General features: G+C 37.6%; 1 protein-coding gene across 1 annotated transcript in view; it reads left to right on the top strand.

Moving 5' to 3' along the window:
- zda (peptidyl-prolyl cis-trans isomerase zonda) overlaps window positions 1–17,635 on the top strand; it is a 79,167-nt gene that overhangs the window by 40,578 nt on the left and 20,954 nt on the right. The window contains exon 9 of the mRNA XM_085818653.1: window positions 2,129–2,206. Coding sequence (XP_085674779.1) covers window positions 2,129–2,206 — 78 coding nt within the window. The remainder of the gene's footprint in view (window positions 1–2,128; window positions 2,207–17,635) is intronic.

The following is a 17,635-nucleotide window of genomic DNA, read 5'->3' as shown; positions in this document are numbered from 1 at the left end:
GAAATAAAAATCTAATTGTATCAATTTGATCATCATAATGTCTATATACAATTTAAGAAAAATTCTGGAATGAAATAGATTTGACCAAAAAAAAAAAAAAAAAAAAAAAAAAAAGAAGGTTATAACAATTTATACACATATAATCAATCTATTTGTTTCATGTGATTTTTACAGTGTACATTATATTCGCTTAATTCTTCATCTGATAACTCTTGAAGAAGTCTGGCATAATCATCAGGGTGAAATATTTTCTCCTTGAACTTGAAATAAATATAAGGAAGTCAGCTTTTTTTTTTTTTTTTTTTTTTTGGTATATTAGTAAATAATTTGAAAGCTAGAGAAATTAAATAATTTAAGTATTATCTTTTTGTATATTAGTAAATAATTTGAAAGATTGACAAATTAAATAATTCTAAAGTATTATGAACAGTAATATTACTTTCTAATCATGCAAAAATTGAAAAACAAATACATTGTTACACAAATGTAGTACTTTGTGCGCCACGAGAGACAATCGTGAAAATTAAACGCGGGAAACTGTGACCTTCAACATTTTACGGCTTCCCTTTTGTGAAACGAATAAATGGACAAAGGTTAGCTTGGCAGCAGGTGTTAGTCACATGATTTTCTTGGAATTTGCGAAAATGTTTTCAAGGACTGTAGCACTCTGTGCGCCACCTATGTAACTAAGGGTTAAAATAGGGGCTCATTTATGGTGGCAGTTCAATGCAGAAACTTGTCTTTCTTGTAATATATGTGAATTTGGGAGTTAGTCTGTATTATTCATTTTGCTCATTTTAAGAACCTTAGAAATCAGTTGGGCATAAAGCAGTTGATATTTCAGGCATTGGCTAATAAATGTCTGCTCTGTGTTATGACTAATGTTCACTTCGGAGGCAAAATATTTGTATTGTAGGTTTTTACATGCTCCAGCTTGTGCATTTGTGAGTAGTGTTTGTGGCATATAGATTTTACCTAATTATGGATAGTACCTCTGTGGCTGACATGTTGTTCCTTGAATCATTTTGACAATTAGTTTGCATTAAAATCTAGTATTCATTGAATATTGCAGGAGTAGATCTCATGTTATGAAATTAGTTCTGTAATAAAAATCTTAATCACACCAATCTGTTCAGCTACTATCACTGCAATAGCCATTGCGACCTTTGTTTAAATATGCAGTAATCCAGGATTTGATTTATTTGCTTGTGTATCATTTTACTGAATTCAGTCTTATGTGTTATTACATCATTCAAATGGATTGCTAAATTGCTATGACACATTTGGATCTTGAAAACTAGCTCATTTTTTAACAACTTAATTTTTTTTTAAAGCAGATGTTGTTTCTGACTTTAAGTGAGTGCTAATATGAATGCAAGAAGATATGCCTAAAAATTCAGAAAATGGTATTTTATGCTTAAACATTTATTTTATTATTCATTAGTTTATTTCAAATAATATAAACAAAATTTCCTTTTTTTTTTTCAAGAAAGTTTTATTATTGTAGCTTATAACAATATTGTTGCTACATTAATAGTGATGTAATATTTTATTTTGCACTTTGATTATTAATATTTGCTGATAATGATGAATTTGAAGTCACTGACTAAGAGTATCTATGTTCCTCATTTCAACTAATGAATTATTGAGAGAGCAGGAAATGCATGTTGGAAAATTAAACTGCAGGTTTCACACAATAAAAACCATCTCATTTTACAAATTATTTATTCTGGAAAGTGACGTTATTTTCAAATTTATTCTATTTCTCCTTGTTGCCACTTCTTAAAACAAGTCATGGGAAAGAGAGAAGCAGACTGTTATGAAGTCAGTGGCAACATTATCTGTTAACCTCGTAAACATAAACTGTTTCAGTATTATACAAACTAAAAGCAGTTATTTCTTTGTGTTTTTTTTAATAATTTAATGCATAGCAGTTAGATGTATTAAAGTAGAAATGAAAATACTTAATTCTTAATTATTTACAGGTGATAGATGATAATTTGTGAAAAAGCAAGACAGTTTCATAATTTGAATCATTTTAAAGTATTAATAGTGTGTGTTTCATGTTACCACATATAATTATGTTGTGGAATATATTTGCTTTTTTTTCCTTTTTATTGGTGCAAAGATTTTAGCTAATCAAGGGTTGCTAACAGAAGCCATTTCTTGTTTGAATACAGCAGCAGCCTTAGAACCTGAAACAAAAGTAAGTTTATTCTTCATACTAAATTCTTCTGATCTGAATCATATCAGACCATAAGTTTATTTGCCTTCATAACTTCCAACCCGATTAGGTTTAGTAATCTGATTCTATGTTTACATAAATTATTCCCTAAGTTGGTATTGCATCAAAATAAAATAATTTGGATTTGATTAGTGTTTGTGTGTGGGGGGGGGAAGAGGTACAATCAGAACTTTTAAAACTCCGGGAGGGGGGGATTCTGATAATTTTCTGTTGAATTTTTAATTTGAGGGATATTCATTTTTTCTTAGGTACCTGTAAAAATTAAGTATAGTATCTGTGAGAGGAAGCATCTAGTTCATATACATGGTTGAGTTAAATAGGGATATCATATTAAATCCTATAAAGATGCTCGCATGCTAAATATCAAATATGTTATTTTCACTTTCAGTACTTTTAGGTTAATAAAAGTTAATAATTAAATTGTTTTGCTAGGCTCTTATAAGTGGTCATTGATTAAAAAGAAATTCATATTGTTTAATTTCATATATTTTTCTCAGTGGTTTTTATCTCTTCATTCTTAAACTAGCTTAGTCACTTGGATGCAATTGTATGGTTTTATATTATCCAGTTTCTTTTACAAAAAGTTAAATAATATGCATTGAACCCTCATATAGTGCCCATTCCTCTTAGATAACTACTGCTCAAAATATGCTGTAATTTTGAGAACATAAACACTAGCATTGAAATCACCTCTAAGAAATCATCTCCATCGATGATCAACATCATCTGGGATTACATGTGATCATATTTGAAAGCAGTCACTAGAGAGAGAGAGAGAGAGAGAGAGATTATTTTTTAAACAAAGCAATAAGCATATCAATTACATATTTCTAAATTTGTTAAATCACTCAGTCCATCAATATTCATTAAAATAATCTGTTCTTCTTTAGATATGAAGAAACAATTTTTTTAATCATATTAGAAATAAATTTTAAAAGCCTGGGAATATATTTCCAGTTCCCCTCCCCCACTTGAAATTTAGGTGAAAGAAGGAGAGAAATTTTATTCAGATTCACAGAAAAGTGTTGTCGAAATGAAAAATGAACAGCTTTATAAGACTGCATTTATTATAATTCCATTTATATTTTATGATAATTGATTTACTAATTTGCTGTGATTAATGTTAAGCATTTTTAATGCAATCTGTGTGACCATTTCAAACGAAGCAGGTCGTTTCGATGCAGGGGCAGTTCAACGGCATATTTTTTTCGTATTTTTATTTATTTTTAGAATAAATATGAAGTAATATAAATAAGTAATATGACTGATTTTTATTTATTGAATTAGCAATTGTTTGCATGCATATTTGAAATAAATTATATGTGTGAAAGTGTTCTAGATTTTTTTTTTTTGTGTCCCAGATTAGTGAGAAGCCCCCTCGCCCTGGGACATGAAGAAGGTTTTTTTTTTTTTTTTTTTTAATTTATTTCACAAAACAGCATCAAAAAGGCAAAATACAGAAATGGTAAATAAACGTATGGTTACAAAGAAGTTATATTGCAGACAAATATAATTACAGATAAATAAGATTACACATAAATAAAATTACATCACAGAACTGTTATTATACTAATCCATTGCAAAATTATGCGCCACACCTTTCAGGTATTCCATTATTTCTCGATTTTCAAAATCTTCAACTATTACTTTAATTCTCATATCAGCTCGCAGATACCTAGTCTGCTTGTGCGGCGGTTCATCTCCACGTACAAATTGTTCATAACATTGATTGAAACATTTCGATTTTTGAATACGTCTGAGATCATCTATGAATTTCCATAATGTGCGGTGTGAAATACCAAATTCGGACTGTAGATGCCTGTGCGCTGCTTCCGCGAAATTATTGATGGGTCCTTCGTTATTTAAGGTTCTAGCATAACATGACCACATTTCTGGTTTAAAAGTAGGACAACGGCGACGATTATTTCTCTGAATCCTTCCAACGTAATAATCTCCAAAGTAATCTAAAATTGGGGTTAACTCATTAGGTAAATTCTCACTCAAAATTTCTAAAGCATTTTCAAGTTCTTTGATAGAAAACTTAATGTAGGAAGCATACGTGCATAGAGAGCAAATTCAGCATTGTTATTATATCGTTTCATTAAATGGAATTCTGCTAATTTGCCCTTCATATTTTTCGCAAGGTGGAACAAGCACCCTTGAATTTCTGCGTTTCGAAATTTGCTTGAAAAGGTGTTAATTAAGGCAATTTCAAAATCGAAAGAAATTTTTTTCGGCTTAAAAAGTGGCCAGTTGTCTTGAATCATTTCAATCATGCGTGTATATGTTTTTTCGGCCTTGTCGGGTAAGGGGGCATAAATGATTAAAAATACAAAACCTCCACGATCGGCAAACCTGGGGAAAAAAGATGTGATGCTAGACTAAAAGTTCCATCAACGTAAATTTTTGTTGCGCTGGGAATCCAATCGCTGACATTGTCTTTTCCGAAAATCAAAATTCGATCTTGATCACCCAATCCCGAATCGCCGATGACAAAATTTTTGTTATTTTTTCCGTAATATTTATCATTTTCTGTCAGTTCAATGGAAGCCCTAGTTGCGACGGGGCTGCATTTATGTCTTTTCTACATCGTTTAATAACTAATCTTACAGCTTCTCTACTTGGAAACTGTCCTAGTGCTCCAACAGACAGTTCTTGTGTTTCTTCAATGCAAATTACTGCGAGAGTTTCTTGTGTTTCAACAGCCCTTTGCTTTATTTATGTTAAAGTGTGGTCAACTTCCACGCATGCTGCATTTCCTTCATGAGCAGGATTGCGAACAAGTTTTAAAAAATTTACCTGTAACTGCATCAGTGTATATTCTTCTTTTACATTTATTGTTTTGGAAAATTCAAATACACAACGCAACGATTTTTTTGCTCCATTTTCTATATATTTAACAAAACAGTATAAATATCCATCGTATTCATACTTTTCTTTACCTCTCTTAGTCATATATTTTCTGCTTCCAGACATTTCTACGGCTGCAAGAGCTAACATTGAATTAAAAAAATGTCGACTGCAGTCCAAATAGATTACGGGGCTCTTTAGAGAAAATAAGAAATGCGCATGCGTTAATAATCGGCAATAGATAATGACAAATCTGAAGCGATTTCATAACCCCCTAAATCTCACACATACAGGTATCAGTACTCTGACACATACAAGTCGGTCCATGGGGGGGTCAGTTAACAACAGCTTCATACTCAGAGTGAGGGATTATATACTTAAGATGACAAATGTTTATTTACAAGTTAGGCATGCAATATCGTCAAGCACATTTCCAATTCTGGAGTATGTTTTAGCAGGGAAAATGAATTATGCGCCTTTCTAAAAAAAAAATCTTTTATACTATATATCAGGCACATCGCATTTATTTGAATGATGATGCAAAGTTATTCTAAAAATAAATAAAAATACAAAAAGTATGGCATCAAATGAAAACAAAAAAAAAAGTATGGTGTCAAACTGATCCCGCGTCGAAGCTACCTCGTGTCGAATTGACCGCGCGTCGAACCATTGCCGTCGAACTGACCTGTACCGATTTCAAATGTATTTGATATTTATTGCCTTCAGAAAACCCTACGTACTCTAAGTATTGTGACATCACCATCAACCCTCATCATTATTCAAATCACATGTAAAATCATCATCTTTCTTAGAAAATAACAATATTTTGACCTATAATATATTGCATTGCAGTTTACAATGGTGAAAAATTCCTGAGCATTTCAAGACATACACAAATTTAGTTTAAAATATAATGATGCCACTTAAAGGAGAAGCATGCATGTTTTTATATCTGAGCAATATTACTACAATATACCTCTGAGGTTTTTGCTATGCCAAAGCCATAATTACATATATCATGCATTAAAACTGAATTCCTACCTGATTATTGCATATGACTTCTCAAAATGTTACAATGATTTTCATTCAGAGTTAGCCGAGAAAGATTATGCCCACATAATTACTATAAATAAATTTCACTGTAGTGTAAAATCACTTCTAGTTTATGTACAAAGTGACAATAATCAAAGTTATTATATCAAAACTTTTTGATTGCTGTTCTGTGATAAACTTAAATCACTGGGTAGCTTCTATAATCTAATTAAGAAAGATATAATAGTATGTTGAAGGGCCAACTTATGATTCGGCTTCATTTCTTTGTAAACTAGTATATAAATACACTCTTTTGCAAAAAAATTGAAGTACCAAGAAGGACTTTTGCCATTGCGACAAAATTTGGTATGCAAAAACATCTTGATTGAACATGCAAATGAACAGGAATTGTGATCTTAGCGTGCATTTCTAGTGCACAATTCACAAAGTATAAAACCAGTAACAGAGGCATAAAATTTATCTTTTTTTGTTACTGCCATTGTAATTCTGTAAAGAAGCAACTAAAGATGCCGTTACAACAATATCGAAGACCTTACCAGACAACTACACGACTTCAAATGTGGTCACATTGTGGAGTTGTGTGAAGCTGGGTGGTTATACCGAGCAATAGGCTGCCACCTGCAGCGTACAGACACTGCTTTGCAAAGATGTTGGCAGCAATGGTTGCTACAAGGAAATTACCGACAAAATGAAGTCTCTGAAAAGCCAAGGAGCACAAATGTGAGACAAGATAGGGTGATTGTTTGCCAGGCCCGAACCACCCCAACGGACGCGACGTTAAATACAGATTTATTCTGTGCTTTTCCCCATGATAACAGTTCAGTTACGCATGTGCAGAAATATGAGGTTACTTTAAATGTGTCATATTTGGCGCTTTATCTCGAATAAAATATGTTTCAGTTATTTAGGAAAATGAGCAAAGCATTGCCGAGAGAATGAATGATCCGTACTAAGTTTATATAGCTTTTTTTAATTCATGTTATTTATTCTCATTTTTAGAGCCTTTAATCCAAAAAATTGTTTGAAAATTTCAGGCTGTTTATGTCATAGGACATAAAATTTCGTTTCGGAAAGAAAAATAGTATAGAAAATTAACAAACTTTTGAAGATGCTTATTATTAATTTATGGTAACCATTAATTAATAATAAGCATCTTCAAAAGTTTGTTAATTTTCTAATTTTAATTAATAAACTCATATGAGAATAAAGTGAATTTTTTTAAAAAAGGAACCGTTTGCCTAAAGAAAAAAATTACTCATGTATTTAGTAGTAAACTTGAGAAACTTTATTTTCAATCAAAATTTTATGTCAGTATGTATGTAACAGTAAACCAAACAGAAAACGTAAAATACATTCAGGAAGTAAATATGCATGATTTGTATGTATAAATCAAAATATATTATCTATATTTTGTATATGTACATTTCTGAATGTGGTCCCAATAACAGAAGAGCACAACTCTGATTTCTATAAACACTGGAAATGTGGAACTCAAATTCAATATTAATTTTCCTCAGTTGAGCTTTACATTACTCTAATTTTTTAAACACTCTGTTTAGTTTCAGTTCATGAAAAACTGTATTTTTCTGTACAATTAAGCTTTTGAATGTAGATAATTTTGTCGTTTACTCTGATTTTTTCCCCCCTACAGACAAATAAATATAAATAGCCACATATTTCCATAAGATTTCATTCTTTATATTTATATATTGCATAACATCTGAAAGTACCAAGAATAAGCTGTGTAAAGCAGAGTACTTTTTTAAAAATTTATAGTTTAAATTAAGGATTCCCAGGCTTTTTCTTCATTAACCCTTTTATATTTTTCTCTATAATATATAGTGTTACGAATTTGGTATTTAAAAAGCTAATATTAGTTCTATTATAAATTAATTGGTTTTATTTCTCGCGCAGTGCAGCGCGTGACGAATATTAAAAGAAAGCTAAGCCGGAAAATTGAAAATACAAGAGCGCGTGCATTAAATAAATAAATATCTCTTTTTGATTTCGAGAAAGTACTGGAAAATTCTAGCGCGTGATTTTAAAATCTTATAAAAGGAGGAAAACATCTCAGTTTGTAGTAGTTGCTTAGTTTGTTGTTATTTAGAAAACTGCTCTTGTTGATTGTAGCGAATTCGCGGATTAGCGTTCTTTAGCTGTTTTGAATTACGTTCTATTGGACATTTGAGTAGTTAAAAGATAACTACTGTGAGATATTGTAATACTGCATGATAATTTGAGAAAATTTAAGCATTTTTGTTGTGATAATAATAAATTTTTGTTCATTTTTCATCGGACTTGTGCATTCATTTCATAACGAACCCGTACGCACGCAACAATTTTTGGTGTCAGAAGTGGGATTTGAATGCCAATAACAAGAGCGATGGAAGATCAATTAAGGCAGTTAATATCAGCCTTTGCCTCATTTAAAGAAGAAATGAAATTGGGCCAGGAATCCGTTAAGGACGAAATGAAAGCCGTTCAAGCTAGTCAAGAACAGATTGAAGCATGTCAAGAAGAAATGAAAAGAGAAATTACCTGCATAATAGAAAATAAATTTGAAGCTATGGAAGGCAGAATTGACACAGTTGAAAATAAAGTTGGACAAATTGAAGAAAAGTTTCTTTCATAAAAGATCAAATTGAAGAAAGAGTTTCTTCGGTGAAAGAAGAAATAGAAAAAAAAGTTTCTTCTGTAAAAGAACATATAGAAGGGAGAGTTTCGGCTGTAGAGGAACGAATTGAAGGAAGAGTTTGTGCCATCCAACACCAAGTCGAACAACAAATTGATGAGAGAGTTTCTGCAGTTGCCTAAGAAATGGAAACTTTAAAGAAATTCGTAGCGACGGCAGGGAGCAAGAATGATGATTTTAAATTCTTACCGATGCCTGCTCGTCCATTTCTGAAGCTATCCACATTTGATGGGAAGACATCCTGGCAAGTGTACAAGACCCAGTTTTCTATCGTTGCGGATGCAAATGGATGGGATTCCCAAGCTAAGGCCTGTCATCTCGCCGCTTCTTTAAGAGCCGACGCAGCGGATATCCTTCAGACTCTTCCCGAAAACAAAAGGTTAGATTTCGAAGCTCTGTCCGGGGCTTTGGAGCTGGGCTTTGGCGAGAAATGTTTAAAAGACTACAGCAGGCTTCAATTAAAATTCCGTCAACAGAAGCCCACTGAATCACTTCAGGAGCTCGCCATGGATGTTGAAAGGCTGTCACATCACGCCTTTTCGGAGTGCCCGACAGAAACAAGGGAAATCCTGTCCCTGCAATATTTCATCGATGGCATCCGGGATACTGAAATACAAAAAGCTCTACGAATGGCGGATGTAAAAGATTTAAAAAGCGCTCTAGTGTACGCCATGAAATTCGAGGCAGCCCAGCAAGCCACTCGTCGAGACCGCTACCCAGTCAGAGCTGCTCAAGTCCAGGAGCCAGGGGATCAAGTCACCGCTCGTCTAGACGATTTAACTAGACAACTGAACGCCTTGAGACGGAATATTGGTGAGAAGAAACCGACCGTTAAGTGCTGGAACTGCGGTGCTGAAGGACACATACGACGAAACTGCAGAATACCCCAGGGTACGGATGTTAAGACCGCTTCTAACAAGCAGCAGGGAAACTAATTAGTGGCCATCTCGCGGGGCGGAGGTTGCCAGATAATGAAAAGCCCCAGTTTAAAGCGCTTCAGATTTCTGCAGTGAGAGGCGGCAATAATGGACTTTTCATAATAGGACATATTAACGGAGTCCCCTGCAATATTACAATAGACACAGGAGCCAACGTTACCATCATCCGAAAAGATTTGGCTCAACAACTGGAAAGCAAACTTATCTGGACGCCGCCCTGCGTTACCCTACAGACTGTGTCCGGTGAGAAGATCGACATCAATGGGAAAGTAAATGTTAACATCACGTTTGGAAGTGCCGCTTACCATCACACGGCATATGTAGCAGAGATCACTGATTCTTGCATACTCGGATTGGACTTTCTAAGGAAATACAATTTTTCCTTGGACTTTAAAAATAACGAATTGCATTCTGCTTCTGAGGACATAACGTTATTTGGAATTAATAATGAAGAAGTTAAATCTGTCCACAGAATCATAGCACAAGACAATATCACAATACCGGCAAGAACAGAAATTTTACTCCCTGGATCTATAGCCGAAAACAGAGATTTCCGCTACGGCATCATAGAATATCCCAATAACTGTAATAGCCCGAAAGGAGTACTAGTAGCCTCAACACTCGTCGACCTATCGAGAATGGTTATCCCGGTGAGAGTTGCCAATGTAACTGAGAAGGCGAGAGTTATTAAGAAAGGCGACGTGGTTGCAGCATGTACTCCAGTAACCAGCGTTGAAAGAAAGAGCAATATCCAAGAATCCGTGTCCTCATCAGAGAGCATTACATCGGAGTTATTGCAGAATGCGCAATTGAACGATGAAGAGAAGAATGCTGCCGATCGCGTCATCAAAAATCTTCAAGTTGTTTTCTCCCGCTCGTCTTCTGACGTGGGTCGAACTAGTTTGACACAACATAGAATAGATACCGGCGATCATCCCCCGATCAAGCAACATCCAAGACGTCTACCGTTTGCTAAACAGGAAGAGGTGCGAACACTGTTAAAAGATATGGAAGAAGGCGATGTCATCGAGACTTCAGCGAGTCCATGGGCATCTCCCATCGTTCTCGTCAGAAAGAAAGACGGCTCAACAAGAATTTGCGTTGACTATCGCCGGTTGAATGAGGTTACAAAGAAAGACAGTTACCCTCTTCCTAGAATTGATGACATTCTAGACACTCTTTCTGGAAGCAAGTGGTTCTCAACACTTGATTTAAAGAGTGGGTATTGGCAGGTAGAAATACAGCCTGAAGACCGAGAAAAGACGGCATTTACTACGGGACAAAAGCTTTGGCAATTCAAGGTGATGCCGTTTGGACTGTGTAATGCGCCGGCAACATTCGAACGTCTTATGGAGACTGTTTTGAAAGGTCTTTCCTACGAAGCCTGCCTGATATACCTGGACGACATCATCATCGTCGGAAAGAGTTTTGAAGAAAATTTAGAAAATCTTAGGAAGGTGCTTCAGAAACTGAAAGAAGCCAATCTGAAGCTGAGTCCCGCTAAATGCAAATTGTTCCGAAAGGAAGTGACTTACCTGGGACATGTCATCTCTGCAGAAGGTGTGCGCACGGATCCTGAAAAGGTATCAGCGGTTAAATCCTGGAAACGTCCTGAAAATGTCCATCAGCTGAGAAGCTTCCTAGGGCTTTGCACCTACTATAGGAGATTCGTGAAGGACTTTTCTTCCATCGCAAGACCCCTTCACAAGCTGACAGAGAGCAAGCAAAGATTCTTGTGGACAAAAGAATGCGAGGATGCATTTAACAACTTAAAGGAGGCTTTAACATCTGCTCCAATCCTGACGTATCCTCAGCTCGACCGACCATTTATTCTTGACACCGACGCAAGCAATGAAAGTGTCGGTGCTGTTTTGTCCCAAGAAATAGACGGCCAAGAACGTGTAGTGGCGTACTGGAGCAAGTGCCTGTCTAAACCGGAGAGGAATTATTGTGTCACCAGGAAAAAGTTGCTCGCCATAGTCAAAGCCGTAGAACAGTTCCATCACTATCTATATGGCAGAAAATTCCTGCTCCGCACCGATCATGCATCATTGACCTGGCTTTTAAATTTCAAGAATCCTGAGTGTCAAATAGCCAGGTGGATACAGAGACTCCAAGAATATGACATCACTATCCGTCATCGTAAGGGATCATCACACGGAAGCGCCGACGCCCTGTCTAAAAGACCTTGCCAAGAAAGCTGCCGATATTGTTCCAGGGTGGAAGCGAAATACGAGCTGCTGACTCCGGTCGCAAGACAAATTACAACATCAACATTGGCTGATCGAGAACCGTGGAGTGATGATGAAGTCAGGAAAGACCAGCTGGAAGACCGCAACATTAAAACGATAATTGATTTAATGGAGTCATCAACCAGAAAACCTACCTGGCAGGACATTTCTATCTGTAGTCCTACAACCAAACAGTATTGGGCACTGGGATTCACTTCACATTCGAAACGGCGTCTTATACCGGAAATTTGAATCGGATGATGGGAAGACGTTCCGATGGCAGCTGATACTTCCAAGATCCTGCATTCCTGATGTCCTTAAAGAACTCCATAACAGCCCTACGGGAGGTCACTTTGGAATAATGAAGACCTTACAGAGAGTTCGTGAGCGCTTTTACTGGAATAATGCAAAGGATGACATGCAAAAGTGGTGCCGATCCTGCGATGCCTGTGCAGGTCGGAAAGGACCGAAGAGACGCAGCCGAGGCAAGCTGCAACGTTACAACGTAGGGGCGCCTTTTGAACGTATCACCTTTGACATCTTAGGACCTCTGCCACGAACTGCTGATGGCAACATATACATACTCGTTGTCATTGATTACTTCACCAAGTGGCCTGAAGCGTACCCTGTTCCTGATCAAGAGGCTGTCACAGTAGCTGAGGTAATGATACAGCACTGGATTTCCAGGTTCGGAGTGCCTCTTCAGTTACATTCCGATCAGGGAAGGAATTTTGCCTCGGCAGTAATCAAAGAACTATGCAAACTACTTGGCATTGACAAAACTCAAGCGACGCCATTGCATCCCTAGTCGGACGGCATGGTAGAGAGGTTCAATCGAACCATCCTTAATAACTTCTCATTAGTGGTTTCCAGAAACCAACAGGACTGGGACAAGAAATTACCACTCTTTTACTGGCTTACCGCAGTGCTGTCCATGAGACTACCGGCTATTCTCCATCACAAATGCTCTTCGGTCGTGATCTTCGTCTGCCTTGTGATCTATTGTTTGGCCGCCCTCCGGATGCTCCTTCATCGTCTGAGGAATATATTCAAGATCTCCAGGCCCGGTTTGAAGTGATGCACAACTTTGCACGAGAGCGAGTCAACTTGGCGACGGAGAAGATGAAGACCCGATACGACACAAGAGCTACTGAACATCAATTCCACGGAGACAAGGTGTGGTTGTGGAATCCGACTCGACGGAAAGGACTTTGTCCGAAATTACAGTCACCTTGGGATGGCCCGTACACAGTCCTAAACAGGCTGAATGACGTCGTGGTTCAGATTCGTAAGTCTTCGAACTCTAAACCTAAAGTCGTTCATTACGACAGGTTAGCACATTACTATGGCCATAGTACATAATGTAAATAATTGTAAATAGTATAAGACCATGGTCCATTTTGTTTTTAAATGTGTCTTTGATTTGATTTGTATTTAGTATTTGATTTGCATTTAGTATTTGATTTGAATTTGATAGCATTTGATTTGTTTTATGTATTGCATTTATTGTTCATGTTGTTTATTATTGTAATGTAATGCTTATTAATGCATTTATGCCACAGTTGTAAATTTAGCTTCCTGTCCAGGGATTGTACTGCCCGGGACGTGCAGTCCTTGGGAAGGGGGCAGTGTTACAAATTTGGTATTTAAAAAGCTAATATTAGTTCTATTATAAATTAATTGGTTTTATTTCTCGCGCAGTGCAGCGCGTGACGAATATTAAAAGAAAGCTAAGCCGGAAAATTGAAAATACAAGAGCGCGTGCATTAAATAAATAAATATCTCTTTTTGATTTCGAGAAAGTACTGGAAAATTCTAGCGCGTGATTTTAAAATCTTATAAAAGGAGGAAAACATCTCAGTTTGTAGTAGTTGCTTAGTTTGTTGTTATTTAGAAAACTGCTCTTGTTGATTGTAGCGAATTCGCGGATTAGCGTTCTTTAGCTGTTTTGAATTACGTTCTATTGGACATTTGAGTAGTTAAAAGATAACTACTGTGAGATATTGTAATACTGCATGATAATTTGAGAAAATTTAAGCATTTTTGTTGTGATAATAATAAATTTTTGTTCATTTTTCATCGGACTTGTGCATTCATTTCATAACGAACCCGTACGCACGCAACAATTTTTGGTGTCAGAAGTGGGATTTGAATGCCAATAACAAGAGCGATGGAAGATCAATTAAGGCAGTTAATATCAGCCTTTGCCTCATTTAAAGAAGAAATGAAATTGGGCCAGGAATCCGTTAAGGACGAAATGAAAGCCGTTCAAGCTAGTCAAGAACAGATTGAAGCATGTCAAGAAGAAATGAAAAGAGAAATTACCTGCATAATAGAAAATAAATTTGAAGCTATGGAAGGCAGAATTGACACAGTTGAAAATAAAGTTGGACAAATTGAAGAAAAGTTTCTTTCATAAAAGATCAAATTGAAGAAAGAGTTTCTTCGGTGAAAGAAGAAATAGAAAAAAAAGTTTCTTCTGTAAAAGAACATATAGAAGGGAGAGTTTCGGCTGTAGAGGAACGAATTGAAGGAAGAGTTTGTGCCATCCAACACCAAGTCGAACAACAAATTGATGAGAGAGTTTCTGCAGTTGCCTAAGAAATGGAAACTTTAAAGAAATTCGTAGCGACGGCAGGGAGCAAGAATGATGATTTTAAATTCTTACCGATGCCTGCTCGTCCATTTCTGAAGCTATCCACATTTGATGGGAAGACATCCTGGCAAGTGTACAAGACCCAGTTTTCTATCGTTGCGGATGCAAATGGATGGGATTCCCAAGCTAAGGCCTGTCATCTCGCCGCTTCTTTAAGAGCCGACGCAGCGGATATCCTTCAGACTCTTCCCGAAAACAAAAGGTTAGATTTCGAAGCTCTGTCCGGCGCTTTGGAGCTGGGCTTTGGCGAGAAATGTTTAAAAGACTACAGCAGGCTTCAATTAAAATCCCGTCAACAGAAGCCCACTGAATCACTTCAGGAGCTCGCCATGGATGTTGAAAGGCTGTCACATCACGCCTTTTCGGAGTGCCCGACAGAAACAAGGGAAATCCTGTCCCTGCAATATTTCATCGATGGCATCCGGGATACTGAAATACAAAAAGCTCTACGAATGGCGGATGTAAAAGATTTAAAAAGCGCCTCGAATTTCATGGCGTACACGCCATGAAATTCGAGGCAGCCCAGCAAGCCACTCGTCGAGACCGCCACCCAGTCAGAGCTGCTCAAGTCCAGGAGCCAGGGGATCAAGTCACCGCTCGTCTAGACGATTTAACTAGACAACTGAACGCCTTGAGACGGAATATTGGTGAGAAGAAACCGACCGTTAAGTGCTGGAACTGCGGTGCTGAAGGACACATACGACGAAACTGCAGAATACCCCAGGGTACGGATGTTAAGACCGCTTCTAACAAGCAGCAGGGAAACTAATTAGTGGCCATCTCGCGGGGCGGAGGTTGCCAGATAATGAAAAGCCCCAGTTTAAAGCGCTTCAGATTTCTGCAGTGAGAGGCGGCAATAATGGACTTTTCATAATAGGACATATTAACGGAGTCCCCTGCAATATTACAATAGACACAGGAGCCAACGTTACCATCATCCGAAAAGATTTGGCTCAACAACTGGAAAGCAAACTTATCTGGACGCCGCCCTGCGTTACCCTACAGACTGTGTCCGGTGAGAAGATCGACATCAATGGGAAAGTAAATGTTAACATCACGTTTGGAAGTGCCGCTTACCATCACACGGCATATGTAGCAGAGATCACTGATTCTTGCATACTCGGATTGGACTTTCTAAGGAAATACAATTTTTCCTTGGACTTTAAAAATAACGAATTGCATTCTGCTTCTGAGGACATAACGTTATTTGGAATTAATAATGAAGAAGTTAAATCTGTCCACAGAATCATAGCACAAGACAATATCACAATACCGGCAAGAACAGAAATTTTACTCCCTGGATCTATAGCCGAAAACAGAGATTTCCGCTACGGCATCATAGAATATCCCAATAACTGTAATAGCCCGAAAGGAGTACTAGTAGCCTCAACACTCGTCGACCTATCGAGAATGGTTATCCCGGTGAGAGTTGCCAATGTAACTGAGAAGGCGAGAGTTATTAAGAAAGGCGACGTGGTTGCAGCATGTACTCCAGTAACCAGCGTTGAAAGAAAGAGCAATATCCAAGAATCCGTGTCCTCATCAGAGAGCATTACATCGGAGTTATTGCAGAATGCGCAATTGAACGATGAAGAGAAGAATGCTGCCGATCGCGTCATCAAAAATCTTCAAGTTGTTTTCTCCCGCTCGTCTTCTGACGTGGGTCGAACTAGTTTGACACAACATAGAATAGATACCGGCGATCATCCCCCGATCAAGCAACATCCAAGACGTCTACCGTTTGCTAAACAGGAAGAGGTGCGAACACTGTTAAAAGATATGGAAGAAGGCGATGTCATCGAGACTTCAGCGAGTCCATGGGCATCTCCCATCGTTCTCGTCAGAAAGAAAGACGGCTCAACAAGAATTTGCGTTGACTATCGCCGGTTGAATGAGGTTACAAAGAAAGACAGTTACCCTCTTCCTAGAATTGATGACATTCTAGACACTCTTTCTGGAAGCAAGTGGTTCTCAACACTTGATTTAAAGAGTGGGTATTGGCAGGTAGAAATACAGCCTGAAGACCGAGAAAAGACGGCATTTACTACGGGACAAAAGCTTTGGCAATTCAAGGTGATGCCGTTTGGACTGTGTAATGCGCCGGCAACATTCGAACGTCTTATGGAGACTGTTTTGAAAGGTCTTTCCTACGAAGCCTGCCTGATATACCTGGACGACATCATCATCGTCGGAAAGAGTTTTGAAGAAAATTTAGAAAATCTTAGGAAGGTGCTTCAGAAACTGAAAGAAGCCAATCTGAAGCTGAGTCCCGCTAAATGCAAATTGTTCCGAAAGGAAGTGACTTACCTGGGACATGTCATCTCTGCAGAAGGTGTGCGCACGGATCCTGAAAAGGTATCAGCGGTTAAATCCTGGAAACGTCCTGAAAATGTCCATCAGCTGAGAAGCTTCCTAGGGCTTTGCACCTACTATAGGAGATTCGTGAAGGACTTTTCTTCCATCGCAAGACCCCTTCACAAGCTGACAGAGAGCAAGCAAAGATTCTTGTGGACAAAAGAATGCGAGGATGCATTTAACAACTTAAAGGAGGCTTTAACATCTGCTCCAATCCTGACGTATCCTCAGCTCGACCGACCATTTATTCTTGACACCGACGCAAGCAATGAAAGTGTCGGTGCTGTTTTGTCCCAAGAAATAGACGGCCAAGAACGTGTAGTGGCGTACTGGAGCAAGTGCCTGTCTAAACCGGAGAGGAATTATTGTGTCACCAGGAAAAAGTTGCTCGCCATAGTCAAAGCCGTAGAACAGTTCCATCACTATCTATATGGCAGAAAATTCCTGCTCCGCACCGATCATGCATCATTGACCTGGCTTTTAAATTTCAAGAATCCTGAGTGTCAAATAGCCAGGTGGATACAGAGACTCCAAGAATATGACATCACTATCCGTCATCGTAAGGGATCATCACACGGAAGCGCCGACGCCCTGTCTAAAAGACCTTGCCAAGAA

This window comes from Stegodyphus dumicola, chromosome 6 (genome assembly GCF_044657685.1).
Source record: "Stegodyphus dumicola isolate Sdum_Otavi_A_Nest chromosome 6, ASM4465768v1".
NCBI classification, from domain to species: Eukaryota; Metazoa; Arthropoda; class Arachnida; order Araneae; family Eresidae; genus Stegodyphus; species Stegodyphus dumicola.
Note: the sequence above shows the minus strand (reverse complement) of the source record. Positions and strands in the feature narration are given on the sequence as shown.